This window comes from Chiloscyllium plagiosum, unplaced genomic scaffold, assembly GCF_037043375.1.
Source record: "Chiloscyllium plagiosum isolate Xiang-an unplaced genomic scaffold, Cpla_swu_hap1 HiC_scaffold_1, whole genome shotgun sequence".
NCBI classification, from domain to species: domain Eukaryota; kingdom Metazoa; phylum Chordata; class Chondrichthyes; order Orectolobiformes; family Hemiscylliidae; genus Chiloscyllium; species Chiloscyllium plagiosum.
In genome coordinates, this window is record NW_028270139.1 from 72,360,301 (window position 1) to 72,377,907 (window position 17,607).

The 17,607-nt window shown below is 40.3% G+C and overlaps 1 protein-coding gene across 6 annotated transcripts in view; it reads left to right on the plus strand.

Annotated features, from left to right (window-relative positions):
• atp10d (ATPase phospholipid transporting 10D) overlaps positions 1–17,607 on the plus strand; it is a 226,472-nt gene that overhangs the window by 177,941 nt on the left and 30,924 nt on the right. For all 6 annotated transcript variants that reach the window (XM_043691617.2, XM_043691638.2, XM_043691628.2 and 3 more), the window contains one exon: positions 10,191–10,494. In XM_043691617.2, the coding sequence (XP_043547552.1) occupies positions 10,191–10,494 (304 nt within the window). The remainder of the gene's footprint in view (positions 1–10,190; positions 10,495–17,607) is intronic.

Below are 17,607 nucleotides of genomic sequence, written 5' to 3' on the forward strand. Positions count from 1 at the left end.
ACTGCTAACTAAATCTGTGTGCTAATTGTAAGAGTGTCCTGAGCTTAGACTAATAAGTCCCTTTGTGGTTCGGATTTTTGAAGCTTTTCCCTAATCAGAAAATAGCCAATACTTCTATTCTTCCTATTAAAGTATATAACCTCACACTTTCCTACATTGTATTCCATCTGTCACTTCTTAACCCACTCTCCGACCTTCTCCAAGTTCTTCTGCAGTCTCTCCACTTCCTCAACACCTCCATCTATCTTTGTGTCAACTGCAAAATTAGCAACAATACCCTCAGTTCCTTCATCCAGATTATTAATCTATATTGTGAATAGTTGTGATCTCAACACCAACCTCTACAGAACTCCACAAGTCACCAACAGAAAAAGACTCCCTTTTATCACTACTGTTTGCCTTCTGCCAGTTAGCCAGTTCCCTATCCACACCAGTACTTGCCCCGAACATCATGCTCTTGCTTAACAACCTCCTGTGTGGCACCTTATAACAGGCTTTGTGGAGATCCAGATAGATTGCATCCATTGGCTGTCCTTTGTCTAACTTGTTACCTCAAAGAATTCTGATAGATTTGTGAAGCATTAGTAAAGGGATCAAAGGTTATGGGGAGAAGGCTGAAAAATGGGGTTGAGAAAGATATCAGCCATAATTGAATAGTGAAGCAGACTGAGCCAATTGGTGTAATTCTGCTCCTGTGCCGAATAGTCTACACACAATAGTGGAGGTTTGGAACTCTCTTCCTTAAACAGTAATGAAGCTATGCTGATTCAATCCTATTTTACTATGCACTTCTAAGTACACACCAAACTCATCCTTAATAATGGACTGTCCGAGGTCAGGCTAACCAGCCTATAGTTTCCTGTCTTTTGCCTCGCTCCCTTCTTAAATAGGGCTGTTATATTAACCATTTTCCAATCCCATGGACTCTCCCTGACTCCAATAATTCTGAAAGATGACTAAAGTTGTCTCCACTATCTCCTTCAGAACTCTGGGGTATAATCTGTTTAGTGTATTTATCCACCTTTAGACCTCTCACTTCCCCCTCCTAAGTGATAGCCACTATATTCACCTCTGACTCCCCTGAAGTTCTTGGATGTTGCTGGTGTCTTCCATTGTGAAAACCAATACCAAGTACTTTATTCAGTTCCTCTGCCATTTTTTTTGCTGAAATGTAGAAGTGTTTTCTGACAACAATTTCTCTTTCCAATCCTCTCACTTCCTCCAAACCAAAGGAGTAGCCATAGGCACCCGAATGGGCCCCAGCTATGCCTGCCTCTTCGTCGTTCCTCACATTCTCCTGAATGGTCTGGCATTAATCCTTAGACTGTGACCCTTAATTTTAGAATCTTCAGTCAGTGGAAATAGTTCATCTTTATCAGCCTATCTTTCCCTATTAATATCCTGAAAACCTTGACTAGATCACCCTTTAACCTTCTAAATTCCGGAGAATAAGCTTAACATCTGAAGTCCTGGTATCATCCTTGCAAACCTGTATGGAACTCCCTCCAGGGCCAAAACACCCTTCCTAAGATTTGGTGTCTATTACAAGCAGACTAATGAACAATAGTTATAGTTAAATAATTAGTGATGGTTCAAACAGACCAGATGTTTCAGTCATATGATGAGGGTTTCTGGTTGAAACAGTTAGTTAATGTGGTGGTTTTGAAGATCTTTCATGAGAAATTATTTTATTATTGTAATAGTTGCACGTGGAGTTATTTGCATCAAGTTAAGCTTTAATGGGTTTGATTGTCTCCTGCGTTTAAAGCTGACTGAAGTAGACATCTCATACAAATCTGTAATTTTGACTTGGGTGAATGTTAATACAATGCAAGGAGATGATGAGTTTGCTTTTGATTTGGTAATTGCTGCAATCTGGGGGTTGGTCATTTGCCTGATAGCAGGTTTGCGATGTAGAGCAACGCCAACAGCTCAATTCCCTTACAGTTTGAGGTTGCCATGAAGATCACCCTTTCTAAATCTTTCCCCTTGCCTGAGACATGGTGACCCTCAGCTTTAACCCACCATGAATTGTCTGCCATTATAGGAATATGGTGACTTTACTTCACCTTTTAGGTAATGCTGAAAATTTCTGGAGCAGTCATCTTTCCCAATCTGCATTTGATAGCAGTCATTTAAAGAATATCCAGCAATGGTCCATTTAAAAAAACGTAAACAAGGTTGTATAACTGAAAAAAAGATCCTCTGGACAAATTACAAGGAATTATTCGGATACAAAAATTTGAATTCTTCAGTAAAATTCTTCAATGTCTGCTATCTAATTCGGTAGTAGGGCTTTTGCCACAGGCATTGAAAATATTTAAACATAAAATTTGCAAAGCAGGATGGAAGGTTTCCTAGAGATATGAAGTTTATGGAAAGAACAACTACGTTGCTTATTGTACCAGTCATGCCTGTACATAAGTCTTCCACCCAGAGATAAACCCACGAAGAACAATTGTACTTGTATTCTTGCAAATTCCCTTAAGTAGTAAAGCTGAGTTCCAAAATTTGTGAATTCATTGTCTGAAAGTTAGAACATAGAACAATACAGCACAGAACAGGCCCTTCGGCCCACGATGTTGTGCCGAACTTCTAACCTAGATTAAGTACCCATCCATGTACCTATCCAAATGCCGCTTAAAGGTCGCCAATGATTCCGACTCTACCACTCCCACGGGCAGCGCATTCCATGCCCCCACCACTCTCTGGGTAAAGAACCCACCCCTGACATCTCCCCTATACCTTCCACCCTTCACCTTAAATTTATGTCCCCTTGTAACACTCTGTTGTACCCAGGGAAAAAGTTTCTGACTGTCTACTCTATCTATTCCTCTGATCATCTTATAAACCTCTATCAAGTCACCCCTCATCCTTCGCCGTTCCAACGAGAAAAGGCCGAGAACTCTCAACCTATCCTCGTACGACTTCCTCTCCATTCCAGGCAACATCCTGGTAAATCTTCTCTGCACCCTCTCCAAAGCTTCCACATCTTTCCTAAAGTGAGGCGACCAGAACTGCACACAGTACTCCAACTGTGGCCTAACCAAAGTCCTGTACAGCTGCAACATCACTTCACGACTCTTGAATTCAATCCCTCTGCTAATGAACGATAATACTCCATAGGCCTTCTTGCAAACTCTATCCACCTGAGTGGCAACCTTCAAAGATCTATGTACATAGACCCCAAGATCCCCCTGTTCCTCCACCTGACTAAGAACCCTACCATTAACCCTGTATTCCGCATTCTTATTTGTTCTTCCAAAATGGACAACCTCACACTTGGCAGGGTTGAACTCCATCTGCCACTCCTCAGCCCAGCTCTGCATCATATCTAAGTCCCTCTGCAGCCGACAACAGCCCTCCTCACTGTCCACAACTCCACCTACAACTGACATGCACTCTGTTAGGTTATTACACAAAAATAGAAGTTAACTTCCTCTTTTTAACTTTTCATTTTTGTCATTCACTGATCATCTTGTCTCAAACCATCTGCTCTCTAGGAACATTTTTAGTTTAAACTTCCAAGACACCTCAGAGGATAACATTACAAGATGTTGATAGATTAGGTGAATGGGCAAAACTGTGGCAGATACATTTTAATATAAGCATGAGGTTGTCCATTTCAGATTGAAAAGGAAAAGATCAAGTTTTTTTTAGAAGACTTAAAGTGGATGTTCCAATGGGAATTGGGGTTCAGGTCCACAGCTCTTTAAAATTCCATGCACAGGTATTGACAATAGTCAGAAAGGCTAGTGGAATGTTAGCCTTCATGTGAAGGGCTGGAGTATAAGGATTCAGACGTTATCCTGCAGTTACACAAAACCCTGTATAGAATGCACTCAGAGTTCTGTGAGTATGTCTGCTTGTAACACCCCAAGAATGATCAGCTCTAGACTTAGCTGAGCTTCTGTCTGTGACTTCAATATCTCCTAAAAAGTCTGATTCCTGAAAAGAGACTTGTGTTGCCTGCAAAATGAACCCATTCCTTATAGCAGCAATTTGATTGTGACTGAGCTCCTGCAAAAGAAGCTTCTAGTCAATTGAAAAAACCTCATCCAAAAGTTAACTTGCTGGACGGTCCAGTTAATGTGAACTAACATCTTTGATTTTAAATCATTTGTAACTTCTCTGCTTTCCCTTTTCCTTTCTTTGTTGGAAGGATGTGTGTATGATTCTATTTTACAAACCATTTCACCTGGTTTTTGACTGCAGTAATAAGCCCTATTTTATTTTAACCCCAAATAATGTTTTTTTTTAAATACAAAGATTTTAGGGAAATGCACTTTTCTTTTCCCTTTTTTTAACATTAACATTAAAATTAAAAAATAGAAACTATCTCTGTTATGTACAGAAGTCAGTAACAGGAGAAAGTCCAAAGATGTGCAGGTGGATTAGCCATGGGAAATAGAGTTACAGGATAGGGTAAGGGGAATGCGTCTGGGTGGGATGCTCTTCAGAGGTCGGTGTGGATTTGATGGGCAAATGGCCTGCTTCCACACTGTAAGCATTTTATAATAAGTCAATCACTTCTCCATCTTGCCTGTGACACTTGGCACAGCTGAGCTATATGGAGTTTTCTTGAGTAAGAATAGTCTTTTAGATGGGGATGGAAAAAGAAAGAAAAGGAAATAAATTGAAAATGATTTGTTTGTGTGTTCGAGCAAGGGTTCGGGTCAAGTCGTCCTTTCACTCTAAATCTCCTGTGCAACATGTTTTTGGAAACCAAAAGAACAGTTGTGTAATGTGATTTGCATTTTGCTGATTCATTCAGGTTTTGTTTTAAGTTTTCTAATTTGGTATCCAGCTGTTATCTTATACCTTTCTCCATTATTTTTGTGGAGGTGGAAAGTAGTTAGTGAGTTTGATGGAATGTGTATAATTGTTATCATTGACAAAAAAAGCAACTGAGTGGAATATTTCTTTTCCCTTCTCAGTTTTGATCTCTTGAATTTAGATTAGATAGTTTTGATAGAGACAGTGTTTCAGTTTGATCTGAATTGATGCCATGTTTAATTTGCTTCTGTGCCAGGTTCACCTGATCAACAAAGTGAAAATTCCTCCAAAATGTACAAAACATCCAAATGCAATTCGAAATTGGAATTAAGATTAAAATATATTATTCTTTTTGTTTTGAATTGTGCTTGTCTTTAGTTAATGACTGAAGGAAACATGAATGCAGCCAGCAGTCCAACATGTTTGGCTCGCGTTCACTGGGCATATGGAGATCTGTTTATTCGAAGTCAGCTTAATTACCAAGGTTCAGAGTCAAAAGTTAGATGAATCACAAATGTTATTCTGTCTTGAAGCAAAATAATGACAGCCTGTACCTAATTCTATTTCTTGGCGTGATTATTTGCTTTAAGCATTTTCGGATTTGGCACAGTGCATATTCATAGTAAACTTTCTGATTTGGAGCAAGTTCTGAATTTGCTTCCAGGAAACCAAGCGTGATAAATTACTACAGAAAAAGTTTACTGATGCGCAGTACTTTTTTTGACATTTGTCCTGAATTTCTCTTGTCCTAATCCATGCTCTTGATGAGAACAGAAATGTACAGATATTTAGAAAATAACTAATTCAATGTAGGATTAGTTGGACCAGTCAAAGGTTTGCCTCTGTTCCTTAACAGTGTCGAAGAGTGTGGCGCTGGAAAAGCACAGCGGGTCCAGCAGCATCCAAGGAGCAGGGGAGTTGATGTTTCGGGCATAAGCCCTTCTTCAGGAATGTGGTGTTATAGGTTTTACACCTCTTGCGGTGGCAAGGAAAGTGCCGAGTGTGGAGGGTGAGTTGGTAGGGGGCATAGACCGAACAAGGGAGTCAGAGCGGGAATGATCTTTGTGGAATGCAGAAAGAGGTGGGGAGGGAAATAGGTATCTGGTGGTGGGGTCTGATTGTAGGTGGAGAAATGGTAGAGGATAATACACTCTTTCGGATATTAGTGGGATGGAAAGTGAGGACAAAGGGGCGTTCTATCCATGTTGCAGTTGGAGGAGTGAGGTTCAAGGACAGAGGTGCAGGAAGTGGAGGAGATCCCTGGAGAACACTGTTGATCATGTGGGAGGGGAAATTGTGGTCCTTGAAATAGCAGGCCATCTGGGATGCCCTGGAGTGGAATTGCTCCTCCTGGGAGGAGATATCGCGGAGGCAGAGGAACATCTCTGGGACGCACACACCATACAACCCCACCGACAACTTCAACTCCCCCTCTCATTCCGCCAAGGACATTCAAGTGCTGGGCCTCTTCCACCGCCTTCTTCCGTTGTATCTCCTCCCAGGAGGAGCAATTCCTTCTATTTCCAATATTGTAGTTTCCTCTCCCATATGATCAACAGTGCTCTCCAGTGCATCTCCTCCACTTCCCGCAACTCTTCCCTTCAACCCCACCCCTCCAACCGCAACAAGGATTGAAAGCTCCGGTTCTCACCTTCCACCCCACTAATATCCAGATATTGTACGTTATCCTCTGTCATTTCTGCCACCTACAGTCAGACCCCATTACTTATTTCCCTTATTTCCCTCCCCACCCCTATTTGTGTTCCACGGAGCCCATTCCCTCAGTGACTCCCTCGTTAGTTACATGCTCCCCCACCAACCCACCCTCTACACCTGGCCGCAAGAGGTGTAATACCTGCAGCCACACCTCCCCCCTCACCTCTGTCCAAGGCCCCAAAGGATCTTTTCACATCCGGCAGAAACATGCCCTCGTATCCACCCACCTCATCTACTGTGTCCGTTGCTCTTGATGTAATCTCCTCTGCGTCAAGAAGACAGAACGCCAATTCGTAAAGTATTTCAGGGAACATCTCTGGGGGACACACCCAACAGTCCCACCACCCTGTGGCCAACCACTTTAATTCCCCCTTCCACTCCACTAAAGGTCTGCAAGTTCTGGGCCACCTCCACTGCCAAATCCAAGCCACCTGACATCTGGAGGGAGAACATCTCATCTTCCGCCTCGGGATCCTTCAGCCACATAACATCAACGTCGACTTCACTAGTTTCTAAATCTCCCCTCCCCCACCTCATCCCAGATCCAGCCCTCCAGCTCGGCATCACCCTCTTGATCTGTCCATCTTCCTTCCTACCTATTTGCTCCATCCTCCCCACCTACCTATCACGGTCACCCTCCCACACCTGCATCCACCTATTGCCTTCCCAGCCAACTTCCTCAGGCGCACTCCCACACTCCTATTTATGCCCCCTCCGCCCACCACCCCCAAACATTCCTCATGAAAGGCTTATGCACAAAAGGTCAACTCTCGTGGTCCACGAATGCTGCCTGACCTGCTGTGCTTTTCTCGCGCCACACTTTTTAACTCTAGCTCTCCATCTGCAGTCCTCACTTTCTCTCTGTTCCTTAATAGTCTATTATTGATTGTGGAAAAGGAGACCTGTGTAGGACACTCTTTTTCCTGATCAGGAAAGAGCCACAGACTGGCACATTACTTGGTGACTGAGCTGTGGGAATATAGTAGGATGATTTTCACATGCTGTCAAGGGCAGCCTCTGGTGGTCAAGGTTAAGTGATGCTACCTTCAAGCTGTACTCTTGTTTGGTTGCTTTGAATCAATAAAATATCTTTGTACTTCTGAAATATGAGGTTTTCCATTTTCTGTTTTCTCCATCGCTATTTACAGATCATTCAATGTCTTGTGTATGTCTGTTCATTTTGTGAATTTTCATTTTTTCTTTTATTCTATTATTTTATGATAACAGTTAATCTTTCGTATCCTTCAGATGCTGAGCCTACACCAGAAAAATTGACTTCTTTCAGCTCCACTGACACTACTCAACATGTTTATTGCTATCAGCATATTCTGTCTCCTTTTCATGTGACATTGTCCTTTAATTGGTTTATACTTGTTTAATTTTTCTAATTTCTATAAATATCTTTTAAAAAGCTGTAAGGAAATCCTGAACTAACTGCTGTTGAAAACATTAGAAGAACAATAAAGGTTATTTACTAGTAAATAGAATTTATACAATGCTTAATAATTAGAATGCCTCTAGCTTTCAAATTGAATGCAATAAATGTTAATTCTTTCTTTAAACATTACTTTTATATGTTCTATAATTAAATCACCACAGGGTAAAATATTTAAAGGGAATATGCATCTTGCAGAATTTTCCAGAAATCTTAAATATGATTGTCATTTGTGATGTTTCCAACAAATTATAACATGCCTTACTTTAGCAGTCCACATTTCAAAACCAAAGCAAAATGTCTACTGTTAAATATGATTCAATGATTGGGCAGCACATGTTGAACAATCCTGAATACATTGATAGCCAAACTGGCAACCAGTTTAAGATAATAAGCTCATAACATGACTCCTTTATGCTTACTGACACCCATTCTCTGCAAACAAAATAAATGTGTTTAATGTGTGTAGAAACACATTGAAAGGTCTTAGCCAATCAGTGTTGATTTGCCTGCTTCTCTTGTGGTATAAATTGATGTTCGTTTGAAATTTTGAATGTTTTACATTTGTACTGATGAGTGCAAGATGAAAAGCTTCAGTGGTACATAACTCTTTTCAGCAATATTCAAATTGCTATTGTATAAGATTGAATATAATTGAAGAGAATTAATATATTGACCATAAACTATCATAGTGGGATACATGTCATCAAATGGTCTTATGTTGCTGTGTGTATTTTCTTGAATATTCATGGGATGTGTGGAAAGACCATAATTTGTTTCTCATCCTTATTTGTCCTTGAGAAGGCATTGGTGAGTCAATTTCTTCAACTGCTGCACTTCACATAGTGTGTACACACCCACAAGGTTGTTAGGAAGGAGTATCCAGGATTTCGGCCCAGCAACTATAAAGAAATGGCAGTATATTTCAAAGTCGGGATGATTAGTGGCTTGGAGGGAAACTTGTAGTTGATGGTGTTCCCAGGCTTCTGCTGTCTTTGGACCTGTAAGTGAAAGGTCACAGATGTGAAAGTCGCTGTCAAAGTAGGCTTAATAAGTTGTTGTAATTCATCTTGTAGATTATTTATTCTGCTGTCAGTATGCATCGGTGGTAGAGGGAGTGCATGGTTAAAGTGGTTTATGGGATGTTAATCAAGTGGCTGCTTTGTCATCCATGGTGTCAAGTCTCTCGAGTGTTGGTAGAGCTGCACTCATTCAGGCAAGTCACACTCATAACTTCCGCTTGGTAGATGGTGGACAGGCTTTGCAACAAGTAATTCATTTCCTGACTACTCAAAGTTTCCAGCCTCTGACCTGTTCTTTTAGTAACAATATTAGTATAGCTGATCTCATTAAAGCTTTGGTCAATGGTAACTCCCTTGAGGTTCACAGTGGTAAAGTTAAGAATGATAAAACCATTGAATGTGAAGAGGGGGTGTGCTGGAGATAGTCATTATCTCCACTTGTGCCATGCAAATCTCGCTTACTATATATCAGCCCAACCTGAATGTTTTCTAGGTATTTTTTGCACGCAGGCAAGGACTGCCTCAGTATGTAAGGAGTTGCGAATCATACTGAATATTCCATTCATTGGCAAACATTTTAAATTCTGACCTGTCTGATGAAAAGAAACTGTTGAAACTGCTGAAGATGGTTGCTATACTGAGCAACTCCAGCAGCATTGCCCTGGACTTAGATAATTAGCTTCTCACAATCATCTTCCTTTATGCTGACCCATCAGTCTGACCTGTATATACTTTGCCCCTTGATTTCCATTGCCTTGAATTCACTAGGATTCATTAATGCCACAAGCAGTCAAATGATGTCTTGGTGTCAAGAAAAATCACCCTTGCCCAACACTTGATGCAGACATGGACACAGAGCTGAATTCAAAACTGTAATGAGATATGGAGCAGGGTGGCCCTAATGTCTTCTACATTGTACAACAGTGAACTATAAGTTAGTCATTCAAGTACCCACAGTTAATGCAAGAGAACTTCAGATAAGTATATTTAGCCAACATCTTTTATTCTTCGTTGAACCTCGACCTACGCAACTAATATTAATGCTTGATTATATCAACTGACAATCAAATGACTTCAGATGATTTTGCAAATCTTTTTCTACAAGCACTTTTTTTCTGCTTTTCATCTCCGAACAAAATGTCTTCCTTGATTTTGAGTGAAACTCCTGTGTAATGTCCTGCCCCAATCTTCTGTTTGAAAATTTCTAGGAGTCTGATACTCATCTGTTTCTCTTGTTACAGGAAGTTTGTGAAGACATGATTAATAAAATTATGGCAGAAATCATAGAGAAGGCCACTGCTGAAAGGAACATTTCTGATGTCAATGGCCATCCTGCCTCTTCAGCTTGTGAGACCAAACCTCATATTGGTTTGGTTATTGATGGAAAAACTTTAGAATTTGTGCTACATGAAAGTCTGCAAGACAGGTTTCTGGAACTTACTCAACGATGCCGTGCTGTTATATGCTGCAGATCAACACCATTGCAGAAGAGCGAGATTGTCCATCTAGTGCGCACTAAGCTGAAAGTCATGACTCTAGCCATAGGTAAATTAGTATAATGGAATTCTCCTGCATAATCTTTGTTGCGTAACTATTTGTAGGAATTGTCCTAAGATATATTTAAATGATAAGTGTACTGTGTGTACTATAGCAGGATGTAAGAGTGATGTATCAAGTGAAAAACTCCTGCACTCTAATATCTCTAAATCATGGCAACAGGCACTTCACAACTGGGATTGGGGAAAGAATCACACTTTTCTCCTCTCACTGCTCCCTCTGTAGAAAATTTATAATTAATTTTAAATAGTATATTAGTATAAACATCGGTATACACAGTAACTTTGTATTTACTTAAAATAGATAATACTATCCTGCTGGTTAGTGTTGATGGTTATACTTCACTCATGCTTCCATGCATCCATCATCCACATATCTTTCTGTTCATTTTTTTCTCGTGTACCTAGTTTCATCTTAAGTGCATCTTTGCTAGTTATCTCAATCACTGCTGTGGCAGTAGGTTCCATATGTAAACTGTTGATATGCCATTTGTAACTGTTGGTATAGCAATATGCTACCTATTTTGTGTGAAAAATGAAGAGTGTTAATTTTAAAACAAGCCCAACTAATGGAAACAGGGCTGCAAAAATGGCACGTAATGATCTCCTAGCCTATTGTACATGTAATTTTTGTTACTGCACAACAAAGTGGGTGAAAGTAATCAAAATTCTATGTATATTATGATGCTGATCTGAAATAAAAACACAAAATATTGGAAATACACAGAAGGTTATGGCACCATAATTGCAAACAATTAAAGTTAACATTTTACCTGCGATCTTTCAGCTTGGAACATGTATACATAAACAATAAGAGTTGCACCCTTTTTTCTCCTCTTCCTCATTGTCAAAAAAAAACCAAACACCTCGAGACAAAGCAATGATTTATGTAATGCTTTTTCCCACTTAGTCAACTTTACTTGTTGTTCATAACATCATCTCAATATTGGCAAGACTAAACCCAGATTGGATTACACCTTTATGTTCTGCAAATTTGACCCAGCTTTCTGGTGGCTGATTATTTTAATTCACCACCTTGCTCTCACATTGACATTTCTGACCTTGACCTACTACGCTGTTTAAGGGCAGCTCAATGTAAGCTTGAGAAACAGCTCCTCTTCTTTCAATTAGACACTTCAGAAGTTCAAGGACTCAACATTGTATTCAAAAATTTCAGATCATGTGGCGGCACAGTGGTTAGCACTGCTGCCTCACAGCGCCAGAGACCCGGGTTCAATTCCCGCCTCAGGCGACTGACTGTGTGGAGTTTACACGTGTGGAGTTTACATGCTAAATTGCCCATAGTGTTAGGAAAGGGGTAAATGTAGGGGTATGGGTGGGTTACACTTCAGTGGGTCGGTGTGGACTTGTTGGGCCGAAGGGCCTGTTTCCACACTGTAATGTAATCTAATGTAATCTAATCTAAATCATAATCTATGGTCCACTTTGTTCCTTGTTTTATTATTTTAGGAGCATCTTTTGTTTCTTTGTTCTTGCCCCATCATCATTCCCTTTGACCCTATAAAAAGACATTCAGTTTCTCCTCATATTCACTGTATCACTGACTTTCCTTTTGGCCTTATCCCAATTACATCTTGCTCACAGAATCTCAATTGTGACAGTGCAGAAGGAGACTATTCAGTCCATCGTACCTGCACTATCTCCCTGAGCATTTAGACCTAGTGCCAATTTCCTTCCTTTAACCATGTAACTCTGCATATTGTTTTAATTTAAATAATGATCCAATAACCTTTTGAATGCCTCAATTTAACCTGTCAGTACGTTCAAGTAGTGTGTTCCAGAACTCAAAACACATTGCCTATCTTAACCTTTCCCAGTCACAAGTCTCTCTCCTCAGATTCTGCCATGACCTTTTGAGTAATTCCAGCCTTCCTGGTTTTTGAGTGAAATTAACATCACCTTAACGGAAAAGGTAGTTTTTGACTAATATATATCTGTTTTTCAGTAAAATCAAGAACGTGTTTTGAAGGAAACCTTGGCCACATATTGTAAATTTGACTGTCTGGAATGCTCTATGTTTGCACTTCACAGGGCTCCTTAATGGAGACCTATTTGTCCTGTAGATCAGATATTAAGGAATTACAAAATGAGACACTCCAAATTTGATTGGCTCTGCTCAGATTTTTGATACCAATGTCATTGCAGTGAATCCATTTGAAACCTGGAACAAAATCAGAAATTGCTAGAAAAAACTCAGCAGGTCTGGCAGCATCCTTGGAGAAAAAAACAGTTTATGCTTGGCTCCAGTGACCCCTTGGTTCTAAAAATGGGTCATGTTAACATTTCAGGTCCTGTGACCATTGAACCCAAATATAAACTCAGCATTTTCTCCAAGGATTCTGCCAGACCTGCTGAGTTTTTCCAGCAACTTCTGATTTTGTTTCTGATTTCCAGCAGCTGGAGCTTTTTGGTTCTTGTGTTTTCCATTTGAAACCTACTTTCATTTTGTTTATAGTCTCGTGTTGTTAGTTAATCATCTAAGCAAACCTCTGTCCAGCACAGATATTTTTATTTTCCTGAGAGTGTACATGTTTTCATTGCAGATAAAAAGTCATAGGTGTAAATTTGTAGCTTTGATTACTGTTTTGTTTATATGTGTAATTTTGATGTTGCCTTCAGAATTATGTCTTTTGGTTTTTAAGATATTCCCCCCCTGCTGAGAATAGAGCTTGAAGATTGAAGACAAAGAAGGAGCTACAAGCAGTTTTCTCCCAGTCTACTCCCAACCTTTTTGTTTCAGTTCATTGACATTTCATCAGATCTTTCACAGGGAAATTAGAATCATAAATTGGTAGGCAAAGATATAACACAACAATACAACACTGGCATCCATCTTCCTTGGGTAATGATAGACACCATGGGCACAATCTCTCACTTCTCGGTTGAATGTCACCTTTATGGGTTGGAGGCTGACTCATGAAGGGAGTACCTTGGGCTAAGGGAGTTTTTTTTTTAGTTTTCGGTGGGCTCTCTTTTCCACCATCCGGTCACTTATTTTATTCTCTACTATTTCTATGCCCCCTCTAACTGTTTGTCTCCAGGCATTTGGCCAACCGCAAGTCCTTCCCCTCCATCAATTCCAATCCCAGGCAACTTGAGGTTGTCTTCACAGACATTCTTGTATCTCAGATGTGGGTAATTTGTTGGTCTCATGCCAAAAGCCAACTCACCAAACATGGAACCACTTTGAGAATGCTGTGGTCATCTATTTGATTCAAATGACCCTGTGAATTGAGTTGTTGAGCTCTTCCCTTACCCCCAACCATCTGTTCTGAGGAAGGGTCATTGGAACCAAAATGTTAATTGTGCTTTCTCTCCATAGCTGCTGTCAGACCTGCTGATTTTTTCCAGAAACTTGTTTTTGTACCTGATTTGCAGCACCCATAGTTCTTTTGGGTTTTTGTAAAACCTAATCCCTGCCTTGATTTACATGTGTTCAGTGCAAGAATGTTTGGCAGTCACTGTAGAAAAGGCTATAATGCTAAAGGGCGTACAGGTGCACAAATTGTTCAGTATAGTAGGGCAGTTTGAGAATGTGTGATTATAAATGAATGTCGTGTTCTAGGTTATAAATAGAATAACAGAGTACAACAGAAAACTATGGTGACCATAGTTTTCAGCCCTTTGCGTCTGCTATGCCATTCAATGAGATCTTTACCAGCAGATAAAGGCAGAATGATGGTCATCCTAGATAAATCTGATTACATCCAAAAAGCACAACAACTACTTGCAGATATCAACACCTACCAAATGAAGGAATTTGACCCCACACCACAACTCACCAATAGGATAAATAACACACTAAGGAATCTACAAAAAAACGGACAGATAACCAGAGCTGACCTACAAAGAATGAAACTGGAAAGCAACAACACCCCCAGATTCTATGGATTACCTAAAGTACACAAACCAGACATCCCACTCAGACCCATAGTATCACTGCCAGGGACACCATCATACAAACTGACCAAAGAACTACAACAGAAACTGAAAGACCTGGTCAGCGGATCCAAACACTATACAATCAACACAGGAATTCTTGGACATCATCAGAAATATACACATAGACAAAGAAGAAACCATGATATCATTCGACGTGACGGCACTGTTCACTTCGATTGACCAAACCCTAGCCAGAGAAACAATAGCCAACCTACTGGACATACAGAACAGAAAACAGGACGCTGAACCTATCAACAAAGACGGCATACTTAAACTACTGGACTTGTGCCTCACAACACACTTCACATTCAACTACCAGATATACGAACAAATCAACGGAACACCCATGGGATCACCAATCTCGGGACTCATAGCAGAGGCAGTTATGCAAAGGTTAGAACAAACAGTCCTACCACAAATTCAACCCAAACTCTGGGTCAGATATGTCGATGACACGTTTGTAATCATTAAAAACACGGAAATAGAAAAAAACACACCGGATCATCAACGCCACACTCACAGGAATCCGATTCACGAGAGAAGAAGAAAAGGATAGCCAACTCCCATTCCTAGACATGATGGTACAGAGAACACCGAACGGAGAATTCACTACAAGGGTATACAGGAAAGCCACACACACAGACCAAGTCCTAAACTATGAAAGTAACCACCCCAACACAGACAAATGAAGCTGCATCAGGACACTATTCAAAAGTGCCACAACACACTGTAGTACACCAGAACTGCAAAAAGAAGAAGAGGAACACCAATACAAGGTATTCGCCAAAAACGGATACCCGCGCAACTTCATCAACAGATGCCTAAGAAAAAGACCACGGAATGAGGACATACCACAACCAAAAGGACTAGCCACACTACCATACATCAGGAGCATCTCAGAACTGACAGCCAGACTACTGCGACCCCCAAGGACTCATAACGGCACACAAACCAACAGCCACGCTCAGACAACAACTCACCAGAACAAAGGACCCGATACCCAACATGAGCAAAACTAATGTAGTGTACAAAATACCATGCAAGGACTGCACAAAACACTATATAGGACAAACAGGAAGACAGCTAACAATCCGCATGCATGAACATCAACTAGCCACGAAACGACACGACCAGCTATCCTTAGTAGCCACACACGCAGACAACAAGCAACATGAATTCGACTGGGACAACACTACTATCATAGGGCAAGCCAGACAGAGAACAGCCAGGGAATTCCTAGAGGCATGGCATTCAGCCACAAACTCCATCAACAAACACATCGACCTGGACTCAATATACCAACCACTACAGCGGACAGCTGAAACTGACAACCGGAAGCGGCAGGGACAAACCACTATAAACACCGGAGGAAACATCAAAGAAGCACTTCGCAGGAGGCTCCCAAGCACTGATGATGTCGCCTAGCCAGGGGACGAAATGTTTGCAACAAAAACTTCCAGCTCGGCGAACAGAACCACAACAGTCTCAGTATCCTCAACCACACTTTCCTGCTTTTCCTCTACTACGTGTGATTCCCTTATTTATTAAAAATCTGTCTATATCAGCCCTGACTACAATTAATGATCCAGCATTGACAGTCCTTTGTGGTAAATAATTCCACAAATTCACTGATCTGAGCGAAGAAATTCCTCCTTAACTCTGTCTTAAAAGTGCAAACCGTAGTTCTTAGATTATGCCCTCTGGACCTAAACTGTCCCACAAGGGGAAACAAGTTTTCTGCATCCTACCCTGTCAAGTCCTCAAGAATTTTGTATGTATCTAGAAGATTACCTGTCATTTTTGTGTATTCTAATGAATATAGGCCCAATCTACTCAACCTTTCCTCATGGGATAGTCCCTGCATATCTGGGTTCAGCTTTATGAACCTTCTCTGGACTACCTTCCATGCACAATATCCTTCCTTGGATAAGGGGCTCAAATAAAACAATTGTTCTACTTTGACAAAGTTATTATGTTCAATTTTGGATTTCACACTTTAGGATGAATGTGAAGGCATTAGAGGGGTGCAGAAAAGACTTGGAACAATGATTTCAAGAATGAGTAGCTTCAGACTCGTGATTACATTGGAGATGATGGGCATGTTCTGTAATATGAGAGGAGAATTGATAGTGGTGTTTAATTTCGTGAGAGATCTAGACCATTATTACAAAACTATTGTTGGAATGATCTAGAAAAGGAAGGAGAGGGGATTCACAAAAGAAACAGATGATGACATGAAGAAAATTTTTTTTATTAGTCAATATTGAGAACTATTATGCATTGAATATTGAAACAGATGCTATGGGACACTGAATATTGGTTTCTTCCCAATCCCAGCTTAATCTTTTTCTCGCAAAGCGATGTCACAATATCTGCCAATTGAACATTTTTCATACAATAAACTTATATACAATTTGCAAATTTTAACCCTCATTAACTATACAAATATGTCTGTGAGGTGAATTCCAACAGCAGAAAATCTGAACATCTCAAACCTGTTATTTTTGTTTTGAAGACTTTAGATTTACTTTGTGTATCAAGCTTCCTACTACCCCAACTTGAGCTTAACGTTAGCAACAGACACAGAAGTTTCTGCAAATGCTCAGAAGGTCTGGCAGCATCTGTGAAGAGAAATCAGAGTTAACATTTCAAGCCCGATGACCCTTCCTCAGAATTGAGCTGAACATTGTTTGTGCCCACCGTATTTTCCCTCCCTTACTCATCAAGGCAAGGACTCATGCTGAAATCTATCCATCAACACTGACAGTTCTCTGAATGACCTTACCTTGGCTAAGTTCCCATCTCCCTAACTTCAGTGTCCCATTATCAAGAATAGATCAAATTCTAACTGATCTGCTTTGAATAGCATTGTTCCACCTTGTGCAATACATAGGCCAATGAGCAAGTTAGTCTCTTTTAATCTCCTACACCAGAGTGCTGTTTTTGGAAAATAAAATGACTAAATGAGAAATTATTTACAGAATAAAATGTGTTAAAGGATATCTTTGTTTTGGATTATTGTATTTGGTCATGACAAACATAGCTGCTTCTTTTGAGTCAAATAACTTGTGTTTAGTGCTTCTTAAACTAGTCATTTTTCATCCTTGTTTTAATTTAAAAATTTGTCTTGATTTTTGGT